The 22,751-nt window shown below is 39.5% G+C and overlaps 1 protein-coding gene across 1 annotated transcript in view; it reads left to right on the forward strand.

The window, feature by feature from the left end:
- The window catches only part of zmat4a (zinc finger, matrin-type 4a), a 239,555-nt gene that overhangs the window by 149,463 nt on the left and 67,341 nt on the right, over positions 1–22,751 (forward strand). The window contains exon 5 of the mRNA XM_033972605.2: positions 9,828–10,049. Coding sequence (XP_033828496.2) covers positions 9,828–10,049 — 222 coding nt within the window. The remainder of the gene's footprint in view (positions 1–9,827; positions 10,050–22,751) is intronic.

The following is a 22,751-nucleotide window of genomic DNA, read 5'->3' on the forward strand; positions in this document are numbered from 1 at the left end:
TTTTCTTTTTTTAACCCATATGATCCAGTAATAGTTCGTTTTTTTCAGTGCCAAGAAATCTTTTAAAGGTCCTATATAATGCAAAATTGACTCTTGTGAGCGTTAAGCCATGTTATGATGATGTTACCTCCTCAAAAACATGTCTGGAGTTGTGTTTTGTTTCATTCACATGTTTCAGTAATCCTTTATTATCAGTCTGTCTACATCTCCAAAAGTCCAAATGCTCAGTTCCACCTTGTGATGTCATGAAGTGGTAGTTTTCGAGTTAACAGCTGCTTTTACCTTTTGTTTAGTAGAGATGGGATGTTGTAGTGTTTGTAATGTTTGTAGTGAAGGTGTATGGAGTTTAAAAACACAGTGGAGCACTTCCTGAATTACCACATGATGACATCACAAGGTGGAACTGAGCGTTTTCAATTTGAGGGAAGCGCTCAGTCTAAATGTGCAGGGTTTCTGTGTTAAATGTGTGTGAATGAAACAAAACACAACTCCAGGTAAGTTTGTGATGAGGAAACAACAGTCTATTTTGCATAATATAGAACAGAGGCGCCAAACTTTTCTTTATCGAGGGCCACGTCTCAAAACATATTCGAAGCTGCGGGATGCAGACGAGTGACCAGTGTGGTGCTTTATACACAGCTTTGACAGAGCTGCTGTATTTTAATAAGGCATGAAACACATTAATTTTAGGTCTGTATCACAATGCAATGTGATGTTTGAGGATATAGTGGTAGAAATAGTTTTAATTTGCTGTTAAAAATACTGTTTATGATCAATTGGGCCCAATAAAAACTGGTCTGAGGGCCGCATTTTGCCCCCGGGCCATAGTTTGGACACCCCTTTAAACTATAAAGTCCGGTGTAATGCATTATGGGTGAGGTGGAGGATCGTTTTTGCCCAGCCTTAATCTTAAACAAACCCTGATTTTACCCTTTTACAGTCTTAAAACCATGAAAAAACAGAACTAGTTCATTGTAAACCATTTGCAGTGGTCCAAAGTTACTCCTCACTTACCTCACGCATTCCGAGCATCCTCATTATTCACCTTTTCCTCATGTACATGGAAAAATAATTGGGTACAGGCCTTTTGACACTATCCATATGACATACGTTGACCTTATCTTCACCACATGCGTTTGAACCACATTTCCCTTGATACAGAGGCGTATAGACTCGTACATTCGCCCTGCTCAGCTCTGTAGGTAAATGAAGCTAGGAGATGCACCGACCGCAGAGCTGGGCTAATGGAACAAACCGACAAATCAACGCGCGGGGTGTTCGTAATGAGAACGGTAGAAGAGCCACCTTTGGGTGCAGAAACTGAATTAGAGTGCTAGAGTGCATGTGCATGATTACAGAGCTAAGCACAGGCCATCGATCAGTATTACAGGAACATATACACCAGAGACCACACCACAAGGCGAGCCAATACCCCTGCTCGCTTTCAGAGGAGGTAGAACAATCTAAGGAGTTACTTTAAAGACAGATTGTAATGCGTCAAGCCTGCGAGATTAATCACAATCAAATTTAAACCACGATTTGAATGGACTCAGATGGCAAATCGCAAAGGGTGCAGTTTTTGAAGCGTGACCGTTTCTTCTAAAAACAACAAAATATCCTTTTATTCCCCAAAAAACTGCTCACCCTATTGTTTCAGATGCCCTCCCTGTGTGTCAGACGCCCTACCTGTGTCTCCGTGTGCCTCTTATTCTGCATACAAACTGCTCACCCTGTGGTTTATTTCTGTACAAACATGTTCTGAAATGTGATTCTTGTGTTAGTTTGTCAGTTCCTATTTCAGTCTTTTTTTGTCAGTTCTCCTGTACAGGTTTAAAATGTGAATTGAACAGAAATCGCAACCATATTTCAAACAGAGGACTCAGGAAAAAAAGTGAGAGAGGAGGAGGGGCGGGGTCTGGAGGTATAAGCAACAGTGTGATTGGCCTAACGGGTATCTATGCTTCAAACTCCGCCCCTGCAGCCGGTTTACACTAAAATTGCCCAAAAAATGACCATGAACAGTAGATAATGCTGGTAAAACCCATGTACACAGTGAAGTAGCAAAAAAGTGGGTTTATTGTTTCGTTCCACTTTAGCAAAAGAAATCGGTACAGTGACTTCCTGTTCAAAACTGTCCAACTGAGAAGCCCTGTCTCTTTATCGTGGCATTTCACTCTTAAATGAACTCTTCTCATTGGACAGAGGGGACAGTGTCCAGTTGGCCCGTGTCTGTCTGTCTTTTTCTCCTCCATCACCAGCGTGTACAGTCCTCCCGGTGTGTTTAGCCACAGGTGAAAGAAAAGACCACCGCGTACAGGAAAACTGAGTATGTGCGTGCGTATTCATGGGGCTCTGTCTGTGTCGTCATAGAAATAAGGTCTTTAATCAGTCGATGGATTCTCACGTGGGTCATGGTGTTTGGGGTGAATGATGTGTGGTGCACGTGAACAAGACCGACCCAAATGTGGAGGAAACGGAGCTAAATGTGGTGCACACTGGGGTCGCTGTTAGTGTTGTCACGAAATTCAAACTCCATACTAATGAATGGACTTGATTCCCAATATTGATAACATGATGATAATAAATAACACTCTTTTTTTAGACGATAGAATGTCATTTCACGTTCAAATCATAGTACTTTCTTTGTACTCATATCTTTGTAATGCCTCAGACGTCTGCGTAGGGCTGTGCCGAAAATCTAAAGATCAATAGAGCACAATCTAAACTTTGGTGGATCTCGGTGATAAGAGTTTTAAGGGCTGGATCTCCAGAGTGTGTGGTGCTGAGGAGGCTTCACTCTCTTGTTTAGTTGAAAGCTCTGAGTCACAGCACATCTGTGTCCTCACGTGTTCTCACATTTCACAAGTTTTAAACTAAAATTCCAGTGTCTCTGTGTGTCTGTGTGTGTCTCTGTGTGTCTGTGTGTGTCTCTGTGTGTGTGTGTCTGTGTGTGTCTCTGTGTGTCTCTGTGTGTGTGTCTGTGTGTGTCTGTGTGTGTCTGTGTGTGTCTGTGTGTCTCTGTGTGTCTCTGTGTGTGTCTCTGTGTGTGTCTCTGTGTGTCTCTGTGTGTCTCTGTGTGTGTCTCTGTGTGTGTCTGTGTGTCTGTGTGTGTCTCTGTGTGTGCCTCTGTGTGTGCCTCTGTGTGTGCCTCTGTGTGTGGGGGTGTGTGTCTGTGTGTCTGTGTCTCTGTGTGTGTCTCTGTGTGTGTCTCTGTGTGTGTCTCTGTGTGTGTCTCTGTGTGTGCCTCTGTGAGTGTCTGTGTGTGTGCCTCTGTGCGCCTGTGTGTGTGTCTCTGTGTGTGTGATGTCTGCCCCCTCTCCTCCTTCCTCTCTGATCAGCTCTTCATCTCTCCTCTTTCTCTCTTCTGGTGCTTCACCTCATGTAGCGCACGGACATCACACGTGTCTGTCGATAGCAGTAGTGCGCACGTGCACAGTACTGTGTTCATACTTTCAGACTTAAACTTTAAATGTGGATTTCTCTGGAATTATTGCTCCTATCAACACAAAATGAAAACTCTAGAGATCCTAACACCTTGATGCTAATACCTGAAATCGACCTGTCTACATTTTGAATAATGTGGAAGAAAATCAAACAAAAAAAAGTCAAGATCAATCAATATAGGGAACAAATTAGATTTTTTTTTTTTTTCAATATCACCAGCCTTCATGGGCTTGTACTAGTCTGTGTGCTCTTATATGCAGAAGGGAACTGTCAGGGACTAAATTGCACAGTATATCAATACTTTTAAGGCTATTTATTGTCAAATCATTCATAAAGGAGTAATGTTCTGCATTCTGAAAACTATTGTTCAATCAGATTTGGTGTAGTTTTAGGGGTCACACGTTCAGAACTGATCATTAGCTTGGCCTGCAGACAGCAACGGCCCAGGTGCTGGAACTGACCAATCAGATTCTCTTTTGCAGTTAATTGACAGACAGAAAGAAGCCCTAGTGCATTGGTTTAGTCCCGCCCACACCTTCTCGTACGTCTGTGCTGCTCCTGTGGAATGACTGGAGGAACCACCATCTGGAGCCTCATTGTTTTTATTTTGTTAAAGTTTACTGAGTTTGATGTGCATTTCACCTTTGGCAGAGTTTAACAACAAGAAATAATGAGAAGATGTTTTCGTTTGGAGTTTTTCATTTGGACTTATAATAGGATTTAGTAGTTGTAACAGTGTAGGGCGTCTTATAAAGCCATGCAATGTGCCGTACGCTCAGTTAGGCCTGTCACAATAACACATTTTGAAGTAAACTGAATCATTAAAAGACACGACCTGCAACTAATTAACAACAGAATTAAGCAATATTCAGCCACAGCAATTACATATTTGACCGTTTATAGCTCAAATCATATTGTATCGCAAGAAAAATTACAAAATCTCCCCATTATTGCAAAGAAAAAGTACTCATGAAAAATATTGAGGCCCCAAATATATTTCTCCAGCTTCATATATTGAACGATGAGTTGATAAAGTAATGCACAGTGACCAGGATGATACATAAAGGAAAAACGTGTTGTTACAATTGTGTTTAGCCGTGTGCGATCGTGCGGTTGCGTCGATCAGCTGATGGTTTGTGATGGGGAAGTCCGTAGAGCAGGGGCGTCAAACTCATTTTCACCGAGGGCCACGTCAACAAAATGGTCTCAAAGGGCCAGATGTAACTGTAAGATAAATGTCACTACGTTTTAATCTATGTATTTGTTTCTATATTTATTACTTATTCAAGTTACAAATCTTGCATATGGTTTTGCACAGACATGAAAAAATGGCTGTTTAATTGTGTATCTCCTAATTTAAAGGTATGACTTTAAGACAAGAAAAGTCATGCCTTTTAATTTACTTTGTCACAGGCCACGTAAAAAGATGTGGCGGGCTGCATTTTGCCCACGGGCCTTGAGTTTGACATGTACTGTAGAGGCTCATGTTTTTATGCATGTGACCATTAAGATCAGTCAGTGCAGTTTCACTTTTAACATCAGTGGTTGCATGTTCTGCGTGTTTTAAAGAACTTGTTGGTGCGTGCGGGGGCTAAGGCTGTGGACGGTCACTTTGACATTTTTACTGATAGTTGTGTTTGCAAATATGAGTGTCTGAAGACTTAGAACAAGTAAAAGCAGCGTCGAACCGCTCCTGGACCTGACATAGCTCAAGATCATTCTAAAACTATTCACGAAAAGTTCATTTCTGTTCAGTGAATGGGACTTTTTGAGTATTTATACCTGCTCAAATGGGTATCTAGTATCTAATTTTCGATATCTTTGACGACTCTACTGGTGTACATATAAACATGGCCAATAATCTGATAATTATCTTATTTCTTGAGTTACAGGTTGACAAAATGGCATTTAAAGATCTACATTTGAAGTAAGCAATCTGATTACAGTCTGAAGTAAACAATATCTAAGTTTTATCCAATTTCTGATCTAGATACATGCCAATAATCAGATCTCCAGGTATCACTAGCCGTGTAAATGTAGCCACAGATAAATCCAATGGTTTTACCCAAGGGTCTGTAGGTCAAGTTCAGCAGATTAGCTATAATATAAGATAAAATTCATTTGTGTCAGTTGAGTCTGGGAAGATTCTGGGAAAAGTTTGTAGACGGTGCCATGTTTTAGAATCGTTCCGTTTCAAATATTTCTTTAATCTGTTTTTTTAACCATTCATGAATCTTTTATTGTGCGTTTTCTTTAAAGAGGAGGTATTTTACTTCTACGTGGCATTAACTGCGAACACATAACACATTTAGATCACCGTGTTCCCTTTTATCGGTTTGAAAATGCCATATTCAGCGAAAACGACCTGTATTACAAGCTTCACTTTTATTTCAACACTCTGAGTACACCCTCTCTTTGCTCTCCACGCTAAGTCACTCTCCCTGCAGAGCGCTGAAATGACTGTACGTCGCATTTGTTTCCCGCTTTTGTATATTTGTGGAGAATCGCCGCGTGGGAGCGTAGATGTCGCAGACTTGTGAGCTGAGCATTGCACAGAATGTTAAAGCTAACCATAAGTAGCGCTCAGGAGAGATCGCTAAATGTGAATGAAATGATGCTTTTATTTTTTATCATTAATGAATTGTGTGTTTATATTGTGTCACAGACTAACCAGGTGTGATTGAGAAACTATAAGTCTGTTTAAACCTCTGATGCATGAATTATGAAAGCCTTGGTCAAGATTTTTTGTTGAAGTGTTTTTCTTCTTCTCAGGACATGAAACAACATTGAACTGCCTGTAAAAATGAATTAACTTGTGTTCTATTGTAAATATACGGGCACATGTTTCTTTTTATGCTTTGAAAAACATTTCAACAATTTTTTGGGGAAATTTCAACACTGTATAGGTGCAATGTTTAGGCCTGAATAAGAAAAACAATCAAAAACCAAGGAAATTTACTTGCAGTTACACCGACTGACCACTGAATTGACCGCAATGGAGTGTGGCAGCAGAGAGCACTGTAGAAGTGATTGAACTGAGTGAATAGTTGAGAAAGGTCAACAGATGAGTAACCTAAGATAACAGAAAGGCTGTGTGAATGTGGGGAGGGGTCTGGGATGTTGTTCTACTGACAGATAAATTGTTGGAATGTCAAACTGTTAATAAAAAGGCTGGTCTGAGAAGGAACGATGGAGAAGGCAGAGCAGACTTTATGGAAGCGAGTCCTTGCAGTTTCTTCTGTGCTCCTTCCCTCTGATCCTCTCTCATCAGAGTAAATAAGTTTAAACCTGTTTTGAGTCTTTTTTTGGTAAAACAGCGCGTCGAGAAGAGAGTTTTCTTGACACTAAACTACAGAAACACGAGTGGACGACATGTACCACCTCTTCAGACACGTTTTTGATGAGGGAACAATGTCATAACACGATAGAAACCGATTAGATTTTTCATAATAAGCCATTTTTTTATTAATATTTTCCTGTTTTGAATGGCAGATGAGGCGACGATACCCCCAGGGCTTGTCATTTTGACCTTTCACCTCTACGCTCCGACAAATCAGAAGTGACGTTTCACATTGACCTAGTTACCAGAGAGGTCAGCTTATAATACACAGCTGCTATATCTACATAATGCTACGTAATAATGCTTTAATAATGAAGAGCTTGGAAGAGTTGTCGGATAAATGTGGACACATGACTCACTATGTCAGATTTATGTTTATAGGTTAAGCGTAAAGGATATTTTTGGACAAACTGGGGATAAATGTGTATTAGACAGTAGTAGTAGTAGTAGTATTTGTAGTAGTAGTAGTATGAAAAGGGGTTGACAGTAGCTCAGTTGGTAGGGCGTCTGAATGTTGGCGATTGGCAGGGAGTTGGGTCATGTTTGTTGAATTTCAAATCAAAATCTTACATACAATTATTATTTTACTCAAGTAATTCATCCAAAAACTACTCAGAAGTAAAATATCCTCAAAAAGTAACTGTAACTGAGTATATTGAGTACTACCCAATTGTGATTAGCAGATGCTGTGGGAGTTAGAGTAGCAAAGGGACTGTAGAGAAAGAAAAAAGTTCACCTCACTGAATCCCAGTTTTGAAAGTCTTTTCCACGGAGATTTGCATGTTCTCCCTGTGTCCTATTAACCTGATCTATTCTGTCGATTACACACTGGCCACTGTAGCACTATAACCGTAACAAACAGGTTAATAGCTAAAATTTCTAACCATGTTCTGAGAAAAGCGTAATCCAATTGTGATTTTCTTTCCGCTCTGTTTAACATTAACCCTTCCAGAACCGTGTGTAGCGCCCCCTGTGGTACACGCTAAAGCAAAACGGTCCAATCAGCTTGGTCATTGCTCACGGTCCGATGGTCAGTCTCCCTAAGTCCACATTCACAGTAGCCACGGTATGTCCCGTCAGAGCGGCTAACTGTTCAAATGAGTCGTAAACAGCGGAGAGAGCGGAGCCGGGTATCAGCAGATTGTGCAGTTCTAGAAATGAGCCGGGCGAGGTGGTTAGCTTAATCGCTATTAGCACACTGTCTATTAAACAAAGTAGTAAAAAAGTGTCTTGTTTAAAGGGCTTTCTTTTATATGCAACGTTCTGAGGACTTTTTCCTTATTAAAAAGTTATAATATTTTGTCTTAAATTGTTAAAGCTGAGAAAATGATTATGTAAAATTGACGTTTTTTGGATCTTTCTACTACGCCATAACGTTGTTCCCTCATCCCTTCTCCCAGGCGCTATTTGAACCCTCTTTACAATTAGCGGTACAAGCCCCCGCCTCTTGAACAAGGCCTAGCTTTGTAAATAATCAAATATTTCGTGAATATACAATAGCAGGATTCACGGCAATGGGAGAAAAACTGAAAGTAAAACAAATCAAACATTTTTTTTATACATAGTTTTAGGCAAATATCGCATTTTCAGAACAATAAACGGTAACATGGTGGCCTAAATATGTCATGTGTTTGCAATTATACCCCACAGAAGTGTAAAATCCCCTTACTAATCGCTATGGCAACAGTCCTGATTTATTATTAGTCTAAAATGGATGGATAACATTAATATTTAGGGAGCTACTTTTCCCCCCTTGGGATATAATAACATGTAGATGAATTAAAGTAACATTTTTAGCATAGAAGTATCAGTCACTGTCACATATAGGTCACCCACGAGTAAAGCAGTGTGAATGGGGCCAAAAACAAGAACTATTGGCGTTTAAATTGACAGTTTGAACACTGAAATGCGCCAGATGTGGGTACATACAACACAACGATAAAATCTCTGCAGTAAACATGCTGCGTGTACAACTATTTTTGTTCTCTCCTCGAAGAAGTACCTGGAAAATCGCCGTTTTACTTCACAATACGTCATTAAAAATACCAAAAAATGCATTATTGAAACTAAATTGTGTTTGTTCTGTGTTAAATACATGAAATCATACCTTCATTTGTTTAGTTTTATATAGTTATTGAACAAGTAAATCCAAAAAGTAAGCCTGAATACTGTAGGACAAAAGTGTGCAAAAAAGTGTTCCTCCCACACGCGCCCACTCCTCACTAACTTTTCTACCAAGACAAAAACATGATCTGATTACTCCACTAAAACTGCATGTGCTGCAGTAAAAAATGTCTGGGATTTGAGTAGTTTGGACTGTTGTGATTAAATTGTGACTTTATTCAATGTGTTTGTAGCTACAATAATGCAATAGTGTAGTCTTTATTTAAATGATGTGCTTGAAGCTTCTGGCAAACTGCAGTACAGAGAAATGGCTTTGATGCAGTGGTGCAGTGATGGGGATGCTAGATTAAAATAGTCACAAACGTCTCCACATATGAACGTTCTCCCCGAGGAACATAAATCTAAAGAATGGTGGTGAGCGGTGGGACATTTTTGATCAGTGTGTCTACAGCTGTTTACATTCTGCTTCAAAATCTTTGAGGGCAGATGCTTAAAAACATGTTGACAGACCACACATTTCTCCAAAAGCTTTTCCAACTCTTGTGTTTGGTGTTTGGGGCATGGACTTTTTCCAAAGGCTGAAATGTGGTGCAGAAGCGTTGGACTAGAGGCACATTTACCTCGACTTTGCTCGTAAACCAGGCCCTTTCACACACATTTTGAACACGAGCGTACGTATTTTGCGCTGATTCTTTTGTTGTACCTCAGCATTTTTTTTGGTTTTGTTCTGTTTACACATTTTATATATAATTGAATCACTTAAAAAGGTGCACTGTGCCTCTCCACAGTCCTGACCTGTAACATTTTTACTATAAGGATAGGTCTTGCTCTTCAGTGCACATTTTTATACATTGTACTATGAAAAAAAACAAACTTTAACAACAACCTTATCCATACCCATATGCTCCTCTGTTTCCAGACTCCTCCCCCAGCCCGGTGAAGAGCTCCCCCGACTCCTCCCCCCTCACCTCGCCCCGGCAGAGACGCGACTCGGACCGGTACTGCCAGCTGTGCAACGCCTGGTTCAACAACCCCGGGATGGCCCAGCAGCACTACGACGGCAAGAAGCACAACAAGAATGCAGCCCGGGCCGACCTGCTCGAGCAGCTGGGCAAGACTCTGGACATGGGCCAGATGAAGGGTGAGCACGAGGGGGTTATTTATCTGTGAAGGGTGAGCACGAGGGTGTTATTTATCTGTGAAGGGTGAGCGGGAGTGTGTTATTTATCTGTGAAGGGTGAGCGGGAGTGTGTTTCTTACATTCTGAGGATTTGTGGGCCAGATGAAGAATGAGCAGGAGTGTGTTACTTGTAAGCTGAGAGTTTGTGGGCCCGGCGATGGATGAGCGGGAGTGTGTTTCTTATATTCTGAGGGATTGTGATCTGAACTTTACCCTAAACCTTAACCTTTTTTAAACCTAAAACTCTTTCTGATCTGAACAGTCACTACCTGAACCCAAGTATCTGCAGCCAGTGGGGCTGGTTTGGGTCCAGGTTGCTGAGCCTTTCTGAGTGTGTGTGCCATACGTTCTTCTCTGCGGATGATTGGCAGCTCTCCAGTTATTTTTTTCTGTCAAGACACGGTGCTTAGCTGCTGTGTAAATAAGGAGGTGAGGTGCAGGGCTTTATGTTATGGATCCTATGTTGGGGTATTTTACACTGCACAAAATAAAATGATAAATGTGCTTGATTCACGTAGTATTTATCTCCATTTGAGTACGTTTTTGTCTTTAAAACAGTTTTGTCATTGGAATAAGCACAACAAGGTTACAAATGCTACTCTTCTAATTCTAACTAGAGGACAAAATATTTAGAGTGAAGACGTTTGGCTGCTCATCCAAACCGCTTCTTCACTTCTGGTCAAATTACTAGTGGACACTGCCTTATATCGATCTCAAGGGAGGAGCTAACTACACAAACTAACAGCAGATATCTATACTTTTTACTCCGCTACATTTTTGCTGAAAAGTAAAAGTATTTTTTTATTACAGTTTGAGGCCTGCTGAAAAGGCCAAGAGGTTTATTTTTATCACCTTCATAATCTGAGCAAACAAAAATATACAAATAAAACCAGCCAGAAAGTAACGATCAGTTCAGTTGTTTCTTTTGTACAAAATTCAGCACAAATCTTTATCAAAATCACAAAATTTGAAGCTTCATCAGCAGCTTTTTTTTTTTTCATGTGATTCTTTTTCTTTACTTGAGTCATTTTTTTTTTTTTTTTTTGCTCTAGTATCTGTACTTTTAACAAAACTGAGTACTTCTTCCACCCCTGCTTATATTATCTTATTTAATATTGTCATTTCTTCCAGTGTTGTTGCGTCCTCTTTACGGCGCCAACATTTTAACTTAAGAAAACTGACTTGAACTGCCCACTTTTACCTCTATAAAAACAAGTTATTCTTCCAATATTTATGCTATTTGTTGTGCTCATACGTTCCTCTCCCTAATCTCTGAGGCCCACCCCCGGCGGGCTCCTGTAGCGTTGTCACAGGCTGTTAATTTTACAAGCACCACTCCTCTCTCGCGGTCGCAAAATGTCGATAACAATTACGAGATATTAGTGAAGGAACGCAGAGGAGAGAGAGAGGGAGAGGGAGCGGGCGGCCAGAAGAGCATACGGGCCCCGGGGTGCTGCTGTGGGAGGGCATCTGAGCGTGACGGGGAGCAGTGCCAGACCTGCCCCGAGTCGTGCGTGTGGCTGCTCGAGCGGAAAAGCCGAACGTGTGAGGGAGAGAGCGCTGGAGTCATTAGGGGTGGATTGCAAATGGGTGATAATGCAGATAAGCGTTTAATGAGCTGTGAGGAGCTACGGTGGACTAAGTGGGACATTTTGCCATCGATTTATTATAATTGTGACAAACAGTGATTTTATGTTGACAATGTTAAATGATTTGAACATGTGTGTTTCTGTCCAAAGTTAACCTGTAGAGAAAGTAGGTGTTTTATGATTTACTAGTAATATTTTGTGACCCGTGTTTTAAAGTTGATCAGTGAGTGCAGATGAAGGTAACAGAACATTTCCCTGGGATCCACAATGCACACTTCAGTATTTTACGAAGATGTGAGTTTGGCCATCGGTAAATGTTTCTGAGGTCAGATAGACGTGATTGACAGGTGGATTAGCCAATCGGGGACAGGCATAGTCTATCTATATCCAAACAAATATGGCTGCAAGAAAAAAAGGACCCTACCCCACAGACCTCCGCCCAGAGGACCCTACCCCACAGACCTCCGCCCAGAGGACTCTACCCCACAGACCTCCGCCCAGAGGACCCTACCCCACAGACCTCTACCAGGATGCACCTCCACCCACATGTCCCTCACCATTTTTCATTGGTTTATTTTATAAACACCTTAGTTCATTGTCTATTAAAAGTAATTAAAGGTGATAAAGCTCTGCTCTGCCTCTGTAGGTTATTTGGAAGTCTAAAAGATAGTGAAACAAATGAAAAACTGATTTATTTTTTTTAAAATAAATTGTCAATAGCCCTAAATATACAAGGGTGTGAACAGCACAGGCATATTATCTGTAGTTACCTGTGAATGAGTTCATTAGGCCCATTGAATTCTGAATTTGCCAGACAAGTGTAAAAACTGATTTCTAATTTGACATTAAGGGCAAAGTAAACAAACAAAATCTGATCCTTTTTTTTTTTTTTAATTATTATTAATTTATTTATTTATTTATGTATTTATTTATTTATTTATTTGATAGGGACAATGCACATTAATGAACATATGTTGTGAACAAATGTAAATATGCCGGGTTATAGCTACAGAGATAATTTACATCTGCAGTCCTTAGGCAGGTAACAAGTACAACAAATACATCACATTAGTACAACATATGAAGAGTTAAAAAGTAAGAAGAGAGGCACATATTTTGGCTAATGATCACAAGACGGATTTGATTTCAGCCAGAGTTTGAGTTGAGTTTTAAAAGTGGATAATGTGGAGCACTCTTTTATTTGAAGAGGAATGCCGTTTCAGATCTGACATGGGAGGTCGGGCTAATCCACGAAGCACTTTGTAGATAAAACATGCATATTTAAAATGTTTAAAATGATCAAAACTAAAAAGATTATGCTTTTTTGAAATATTACAAACATGGAAAGAAAGCGGTTTCCTATCAAAGACCTTCAGAGATTTTTTGTAGAGTGATTCCATTATTTTGAGTGCACTTAAATTTGTTAAAGACGAACTTGTGATAGAGTATTCAATGTGAGATAATATCATTGAGCGGAGAAACACTCCGGCAGCATCAAGGGTTATAAATGACCTGATTTGCTTAACATTTTGGAGATTGAATTTAACTGTATTGGCAATTCTGTCATATACAACATTTTCTAAGGATAGACTCAAAAGCTGAAACACAACACAATCTATGTACAACAAACAACTGTAACATAAAGCTTTTGTCACTTGTAGACTTAATCAAGTACTCGAGTACCGTTACTTCAAACAAATGTTATGTTACTCGTGTTAAAATGGTATGTATAATTACTTTGCACATCACAATTTCTTTAAAAAGTTACCACCTTTGGACAACTCTTTTTTTCTCCATGTTTTCTGGGGCAAATTGTTGTCCACATCTTTCAGAACAGAATTTATTTAACTGTTTGATCCTTTTATCAGTTTAAATGAAATAATTCTCCATATTACTCTTAACATAACATATCCCATACAGTGTGTATTATGAATAATGCATTTGTGTGCAGGTTGATTACATTAACGCTGCCTTTAAATGAATGCACAGTTCTCACATGTAGGTGTTAAGTATTTATCAATGCACTGTCAGCTCTTATGTAACACACCTGCTGCTATACTCAGCTAGAGACACTGGGGAAGTAGGAATAATTAGAAAAATAAAGTCTTTTTTTTTTTTTAAACAATTAACAATTCAAAATTAATATGTTGTTTGGGGAATTAATGAAATACATCACTTGGGGTGTTATGCAAACTCACTTTTTTGTGCGTTCTGCCATGTTATAACATTGTTCCCTCATCAAAACATATCTGCACTGGTGTTGTATGTCATCTATGCATGTTTGAGTAATCTAGCAATCTCTTCTCTTCTGGGCACTATTTGCACCCCCCCCCCCCCCCCCCCGTACGGTTAGCTGTAAGATTCTGTCCAATGTTTCGCCCACATGCCTACGTCACCCATGCCCCCACTTGACAGTTCTCCATAAATACGCAGAAGCATGTACTCAGTGTCCAAAGTGAAAGTTATAAATATAAATGTTCTGCTTTTGGTGAATGTATAATAAAAGGTAACATGGTGATCTAAATATGTTATGTGTTAGCAATTAACCCCACAGAAACACCACCAATAAACAGGAAGCCCATGAATAAGCAAAAACTGCAGCGAATATAAAATTTCTCGCAATGAAAATCTGTATTCTGTTTCATCATCAGTCTTGTGTATCAATCTGATAAAATATTGAGTGAAAACAATGTAATATAATGCAATATTTCCCTGACTAATCAGTCTCTTCGTTTTTGCAGTGTCGTCTTGGTGAATTGGCAGATTGCAGTGTATGGCCCCTGTTCTGGCGACAGTCCACAGTCAGCACATTTGTAACACTTTAGAAGCACTTGTGTTAACAGGCTGAGCTGGATCATTAACACTAATCCATGCACAGCCCAATCCCCTTGATTTACAGTATTGGAAGTAGAATCGCACTGAAGTAGGCTCACTAAACAGGCTCATCAAAGTACGCTCGCTAAAGCAGGCTCGCTAAAGCAGGCTCACTAAAGTACACTCACTAAAGTACACTCACTTAAGCAGGCTCACTAAAGTACACTCACTAAAGTACACTCACTTAAGCAGGCTCACTAAAGTACACTCACTAAAGTACACTCACTTAAGCAGGCTCACTAAAGTACACTCACTAAAGTACACTCACTTAAGCAGGCTCACTAAAGTACACTCACTAAAGTAGGCTCACTAAAGTACACTCACTAAAGTAGGCTCACTAAAGTACACTCACTAAAGCAGGCTCACTAAAGTACACTCACTAAAGTACACTCACTAAAGCAGGCTCACTAAAGTACACTCACTAAAGTACACTCACTAAAGCAGGCTCACTAAAGTACACTCACTAAAGTACACTCACTAAAGTACACTCACTAAAGTACACTCACTAAAGTAGGCTCACTAAAGTACACTCACTTAAGCAGGCTCACTAAAGTACACTCACTAAAGCAGGCTCACTAAAGTACACTCACTAAAGTACACTCACTTAAGCAGGCTCACTAAAGTACACTCACTTAAGCAGGCTCACTAAAGTACACTCACTAAAGCAGGCTCACTAAAGTACACTCACTAAAGCAGGCTCACTAAAGTACACTAAAGTACACTCACTAAAGTACACTCACTAAAGTAGGCTCACTAAAGTACACTCACTTAAGCAGGCTCACTAAAGTACACTCACTTAAGCAGGCTCACTAAAGTACACTCACTAAAGTACACTCACTAAAGTACACTCACTAAAGTACACTCACTAAAGTAGGCTCACTAAAGCAGGCTCACTAAAGTACACTCACTAAAGTAGGCTCACTAAAGCAGGCTCACTAAAGTACACTCACTAAAGCAGGCTCACTAAAGTACACTCACTAAAGTACACTCACTTAAGCAGGCTCACTAAAGTACACTCACTAAAGTACACTCACTAAAGTACACTCACTAAAGTACACTCACTAAAGTACACTCACTAAAGCAGGCTCATCAAAGTACACTCACTAAAACTGGCTCACTAAAGTACACTCACTAAAGTACACTCACTTAAGCAGGCTCACTAAAGTACACTCACTAAAGTACACTCACTTAAGCAGGCTCACTAAAGTACACTCACTAAAGTACACTCACTTAAGCAGGCTCACTAAAGTACACTCACTAAAGTACACTCACTAAAGTACACTCACTAAAGTACACTCACTAAAGTACACTCACTAAAGTAGGCTCACTAAAGTACACTCACTAAAGCAGGCTCACTAAAGTACACTCACTAAAGTACACTCACTAAAGTACACTCACTAAAGCAGGCTCACTAAAGCAGGCTCACTAAAGTACACTCACTAAAGCAGGCTCACTAAAGTACACTCACTAAAGTACACTCACTAAAGTAGGCTCACTAAAGTAGGCTCACTAAAGCAGGCTCACTAAAGTACACTCACTAAAGCAGGCTCACTAAAGTACACTAAAGTACACTCACTTAAGCAGGCTCACTAAAGTACACTCACTAAAGTACACTCACTAAAGTACACTCACTAAAGCAGGCTCACTAAAGCAGGCTCACTAAAGTACACTCACTTAAGCAGGCTCACTTAAGCAGGCTCACTAAAGTACGCTCACTAAAGTACACTCACTAAAGTACACTCACTTAAGCAGGCTCACTAAAGTACACTCACTAAAGCAGGCTCACTAAAGTACACTCACTAAAGTAGGCTCACTAAAGCAGGCTCACTAAAGTACACTCACTAAAGCAGGCTCACTAAAGTACACTCACTAAAGTACACTCACTTAAGCAGGCTCACTAAAGTACACTCACTAAAGTACACTCACTAAAGTACACTCACTAAAGTACACTCACTAAAGCAGGCTCATCAAAGTACACTCACTAAAACTGTCTCGCTAAAGCAGGCTCACTAAAGTACACTCACTAAAGCAGGCTCACTAAAGTACACTCACTAAAGTACACTCACTTAAGCAGGCTCACTAAAGTACACTCACTAAAGTACACTCACTAAAGTACACTCACTAAAGTACACTCACTAAAGTACACTCACTAAAGTACACTCACTTAAGCAGGCTCACTAAAGTACACTCACTAAAGTACACTCACTAAAGCAGGCTCACTAAAGCAGGCTCATCAAAGTACACTCACTAAAACTGGCTCGCTAAAGCAGGCTCACTAAAGTACACTCACTAAAGCAGGCTCACTAAAGTACACTCACTAAAGTACACTCACTAAAGTACACTCACTTAAGCAGGCTCACTAAAGTACACTCACTAAAGTACACTCACTAAAGTACACTCACTAAAGTACACTCACTAAAGTACACTCACTAAAGTACACTCACTAAAGTACGCTCACTAAAGTACGCTCACTAAAGTAGGCTCACTAAAGTACGCTCACTAAAGTACACTCACTAAAGTACACTCACTAAAGCAGGCTCACTAAAGTACACTAAAGTACACTCACTAAAGTAGGCTCACTAAAGTACACTCACTTAAGCAGGCTCACTAAAGTACACTCACTAAAGTACACTCACTAAAGTACACTCACTAAAGTACACTCACTAAAGTACACTCACTAAAGTACACTCACTAAAGCAGGCTCATCAAAGTACACTCACTAAAACTGGCTCACTAAAGTACACTCACTAAAGTACACTCACTTAAGCAGGCTCACTAAAGTACACTCACTAAAGTACACTCACTTAAGCAGGCTCACTAAAGTACACTCACTAAAGTACACTCACTAAAGTACACTCACTAAAGTACACTCACTAAAGTAGGCTCACTAAAGTACACTCACTAAAGCAGGCTCACTAAAGTACACTCACTAAAGTACACTCACTAAAGTACACTCACTAAAGCAGGCTCACTAAAGCAGGCTCACTAAAGTACACTCACTAAAGCAGGCTCACTAAAGTACACTCACTAAAGTACACTCACTAAAGTAGGCTCACTAAAGCAGGCTCACTAAAGTACACTCACTAAAGCAGGCTCACTAAAGTACACTAAAGTACACTCACTAAAGTAGGCTCACTAAAGTACACTCACTTAAGCAGGCTCACTAAAGTACACTCACTAAAGTACACTCACTAAAGCAGGCTCACTAAAGCAGGCTCACTAAAGTACACTCACTTAAGCAGGCTCACTTAAGCAGGCTCACTAAAGTACGCTCACTAAAGTACACTCACTAAAGTACACTCACTAAAGCAGGCTCACTAAAGCAGGCTCACTAAAGCAGGCTCACTAAAGCAGGCTCACTAAAGTACACTCACTAAAGCAGGCTCACTAAAGTACACTCACTTAAGCAGGCTCACTAAAGTACACTCACTAAAGTACACTCACTAAAGTACACTCACTAAAGTACACTCACTAAAGTACACTCACTAAAGCAGGCTCATCAAAGTACACTCACTAAAACTGGCTCACTAAAGCAGGCTCACTAAAGCAGGCTCACTAAAGTACACTCACTAAAGCAGGCTCACTAAAGTACACTCACTTAAGCAGGCTCACTAAAGTACACTCACTAAAGTACACTCACTAAAGTACACTCACTAAAGCAGGCTCACTAAAGTACACTCACTTAAGCAGGCTCACTAAAGTACACTCACTAAAGTACACTCACTAAAGTACACTCACTAAAGTAGGCTCACTAAAGCAGGCTCACTAAAGTACACTCACTAAAGCAGGCTCACTAAAGTACACTCACTAAAGTACACTCACTTAAGCAGGCTCACTAAAGTACACTCACTAAAGTACACTCACTAAAGTACACTCACTAAAGCAGGCTCATCAAAGTACACTCACTAAAACTGGCTCGCTAAAGCAGGCTCACTAAAGTACACTCACTAAAGCAGGCTCACTAAAGTACACTCACTAAAGTACACTCACTAAAGTACACTCACTTAAGCAGGCTCACTAAAGTACACTCACTAAAGTACACTCACTAAAGTACACTCACTAAAGTACACTCACTAAAGTACACTCACTAAAGTACACTCACTAAAGTACACTCACTAAAGTACACTCACTTAAGCAGGCTCACTAAAGTACACTCACTAAAGTACACTCACTAAAGTACACTCACTAAAGCAGGCTCACTAAAGCAGGCTCATCAAAGTACACTCACTAAAACTGGCTCGCTAAAGCAGGCTCACTAAAGTACACTCACTAAAACTGGCTCGCTAAAGCAGGCTCACTAAAGTACACTCACTAAAGCAGGCTCACTAAAGTACACTCACTAAAGTACACTCACTAAAGTACACTCACTTAAGCAGGCTCACTAAAGTACACTCACTAAAGTACACTCACTAAAGTACACTCACTAAAGTACACTCACTAAAGTACGCTCACTAAAGTACGCTCACTAAAGTACGCTCACTAAAGTACGCTCACTAAAGTACGCTCACTAAAGTACGCTCACTAAAGTAGGCTCACTAAAGTACACTCACTTAAGCAGGCTCACTAAAGTACACTCACTAAAGTACACTCACTAAAGTACACTCACTAAAGTACACTCACTAAAGTACACTCACTAAAGTACACTCACTAAAGTACACTCACTAAAGTACACTCACTAAAGCAGGCTCACTAAAACAGGTCAGCTTAAGTAGGCTCTAAAAACAGACTTAATAAAAAATACCTTCACTAAACTAGTATCAGTTAAGTGTGCTCACTAAACTAAACTAACCAAAACTTTAGTGATGTGGCTTCAGGCTCACTGAAGCACACTCAGTAAAACAGGCTCACTAAAGATCTCACTAATCTAGGCTAAACCAGGCGCACTAAACCTTACCTGTCCAGACAGAACCACACGCTTTGACAAAACTTTACAAAGATGAGTGGGTCTGGAAGCAGATCCTGTCCTCCCATTTCAGACGGCAGGAGGATTAAAAAAGAAAAAACAAACAGAGGACTGAGAAACGGCTTAGATTTCCTAAACTGGTATTTACTCCGGTAAACGAGGTCTTCCCTATTTGAGAGACACGGGAGACAAATTAGTGGCTGTGGTTGGACCGTCCCAAGTCAGTACAGACGATTTTCACCCTCTATTGTCCAGTTCCAGACCCTTTTGGATTCTAAAACTGGCTCATTTAAGCAGAGCTGGACGTGTCGGCTGTAGCACTTGCACTAATGAGGTCTTCTAAACATCATCAATTAGTCATGGAGAAAGTCATCAGAGACAAGGATGGAAGCAAATGGAAATATGAATGTGCATAAAAAGTCGTACAAATATTGCAGTATTTTTTTTATTTAGTTGCTGTAATCGTAGTGACATTGTTGTAGTAGAATTAGCTGTACGGCGTCCTAGTTCTGTAGTAATCGTGATAGTTTCATTGTAATTGTTGTGGTAGACAGAGATAGAAACGAGAAAATTGAGAGGCTAAGAAGGATTATGGTTCTGCTGCTGCGGCGAAGATGGAGTTGCGGAGGATTGTCTGTGAAATGCCGGGGATAATGGAGAAAGAGTACGCGCGCTACTATGTTTATCCTAACGCAGTTCTGTTCTGTATAAAACACATCTCTGTGAAAAACGCATTATAAATAATTCATACAGAGATGCATATTGTTGTTTGTACTGTACGCTCCAAACCAGTCCAGGCCATTAGCTCCACGCCGCCGTAAGAATATAGAAAGCAACTCGCGGACACGACACTGGGAAAAAATAAAATAAAATCTGTAAAAATACACAAGACTTCAATGCATTTTTCACTGATAAAAACACGAGTCTGTGCGTTGAAGAGCAGTGTGTGGTGGAGAGTAAAGTAAAGATAAGTGGGGCAGAATTTAGGTGAAAATTTTAAGGTTCTAAGCGACTTAAGGGCATTTCATTACCAAAACATTAAAAATTAAAACAAATAGAAATGGGCATCTAGTGACTTATTAGAATTGCAAAACTGAAATGGATAATGTTGCTCGAAAGGCTAAACTAAGGGAAAAACAAATGTAGTAATCTATGTTTTGGGTGAAATCTGTTATTAATAGGCCTGTCACCATAACACATTTTGAAGTGTGATGTAATATTGAAGTAAATATAGATGATAATTGATAATATTGAAACCAAATCATGAAGTAGAATTAAATGTGTGCTATATTAAAAATGTAAAAATATAATAAAATACAATGCAAGGCTTAAGTAGTTAGTTTGTATCTATAATGAAGTTCATAATTCAATCTCAAATTTCATAATAGTACAGAAAAATAACCAACATTTTCCCACTAATCCAAAGAAAAAGTATCGTGTTGGATGATACGTCCATATAGTAATAATCGTTCAGTTGTTTTCTGCACTGGCTACACAAAGCTAATCATGTAAAAATATGAAAAAATAAAACATGTATTAGTGAATTTGGCTGAAAACCAATTCAATTATTTTCATATTAATGGGTTTGAGTTGCTCCAAAGGTTGCTGGTTCAATCCTCGCTATCAAAACCTGCACTACATTTCCAATACGGTTCATTCTTAAACTAACAACATCCTAAGAACAGAAACGTGGAATTGGTGTTTATCGACTTTTATTTTGATTTATTTATACAGGGAGACCCACTTTGACCCTCTATTTCATGGGCGCCCTGTTCAAAATATAGAAAAAAATACAAACAAAGCAGATAAATATATAAGCCAACTTAAAACATTAAAACAGGTGCAGTGTAAAAGTTTGTTAGTGGATTATTAAATTGCATTTGTGACACCAAAGTGATTAACCCTTTTGCACCGGATAGACTCGCGGTTGTGGACTTTAAATTACCGTAAATCCGTAACCAATCGTGCTTCGTGTAAATTCAAACGGCGTCTCAAAGCAGCGACATGAGGCTCTTTAAATATTTTTTACTGTCATTACGGTGATGCGCTTACGTCGTCCCTCGAAGACGACCAATCAGAGCGCAGGTGCCGCTGGGATTCTTCCGGGAGTCCGTTATCCGATGCATCAAAGGAAAAATAAGGAAGGATGTGTAAAATAGAGGAAGTTATGTGAAAAAAAGGTAAAAGTACATGCTGATACTTCCTTTAACATTATTTTTATGGCTAAAAAAAGAAAAAAAAAACAGTCTAGGTGAGCTATGATTGTCTATAACGTGCTCAGTCCTTAACCTCCTGAGACCTGGTGTCCTCATCTGTGGACAACACATTTTGGGTTGTTTAGGCCACAGTGCAAATTTTTAGAAGAACAGCAACAAGAACATGTTCAATTTTGCATATTTCTAAGAGTTTAGAATATGTATTAATTTTTTATTTTTATTTTTATTTATTTGTTTTATTTTTTTAATGTATTTATTTTATTTTAACTATTTATTTGTATTTTTTATTATTTTATTTTTTATTGTATTTAAATTAATTGATTTATATATATATATATTTTTTTTATTTTTATATTTTTTGTATTTTTGTATTTTAATTTATTTTTTCATTTTATTTATTTATTTATTTATCTGTATTTAAAGGCATACGTCTTCCTGCACTTGTCAGCAGCACAAATGCGACACATTTTTCCTAGAGCCAAAATTGTTTCTCATTTTGTTTTGTTTTTTTACACAAAATGCATGTGTTCCAGCACTTAATAGTTTTTGCAAATAAAGTCCTGCAAGAGCTCGGGTCTCGGGAGGTTAAAGAACCCCTTGCTTCTGCTTTGAGACGCCGTTTGAATTTACACGATCGCACAGTTGGTTGCGGAGTTACGGTAATGAAAATTCTGCAGCGGCGATATCGTCCGACGCTATAGGGTCAACGAGCAGGTGAGATATCCCTTATAAGTACATTTCATACAGTTCTTTAAATGTATACTTTTAATTAACACAAAAATACTACGTTTATTTGCAATCGACATGACGCATTTGCAAATTGTTACGTAAAAACAAAAAAACAAGAGATTACATAATGCATTAAAGATATCAAATCCATCTGAACGTTTCCTTCGCCTCAGAGCGGGGTGCACTGCAGTCACCCGACACCAGCTCGGCACAAAGGCATGAATGAATGAAAGTGCGTTTATCGTGGAGCTATAAAGAGCTGCAACATTAGACCCACTTTTATGTGCGGCGGGACAAAGCTGACCCGAGGACTGAGTGTCCGCGTGTCCCCGTATACGAGAGGACGGGGGTG

This window comes from Periophthalmus magnuspinnatus, chromosome 9 (genome assembly GCF_009829125.3).
Source record: "Periophthalmus magnuspinnatus isolate fPerMag1 chromosome 9, fPerMag1.2.pri, whole genome shotgun sequence".
NCBI classification, from domain to species: domain Eukaryota; kingdom Metazoa; phylum Chordata; class Actinopteri; order Gobiiformes; family Gobiidae; genus Periophthalmus; species Periophthalmus magnuspinnatus.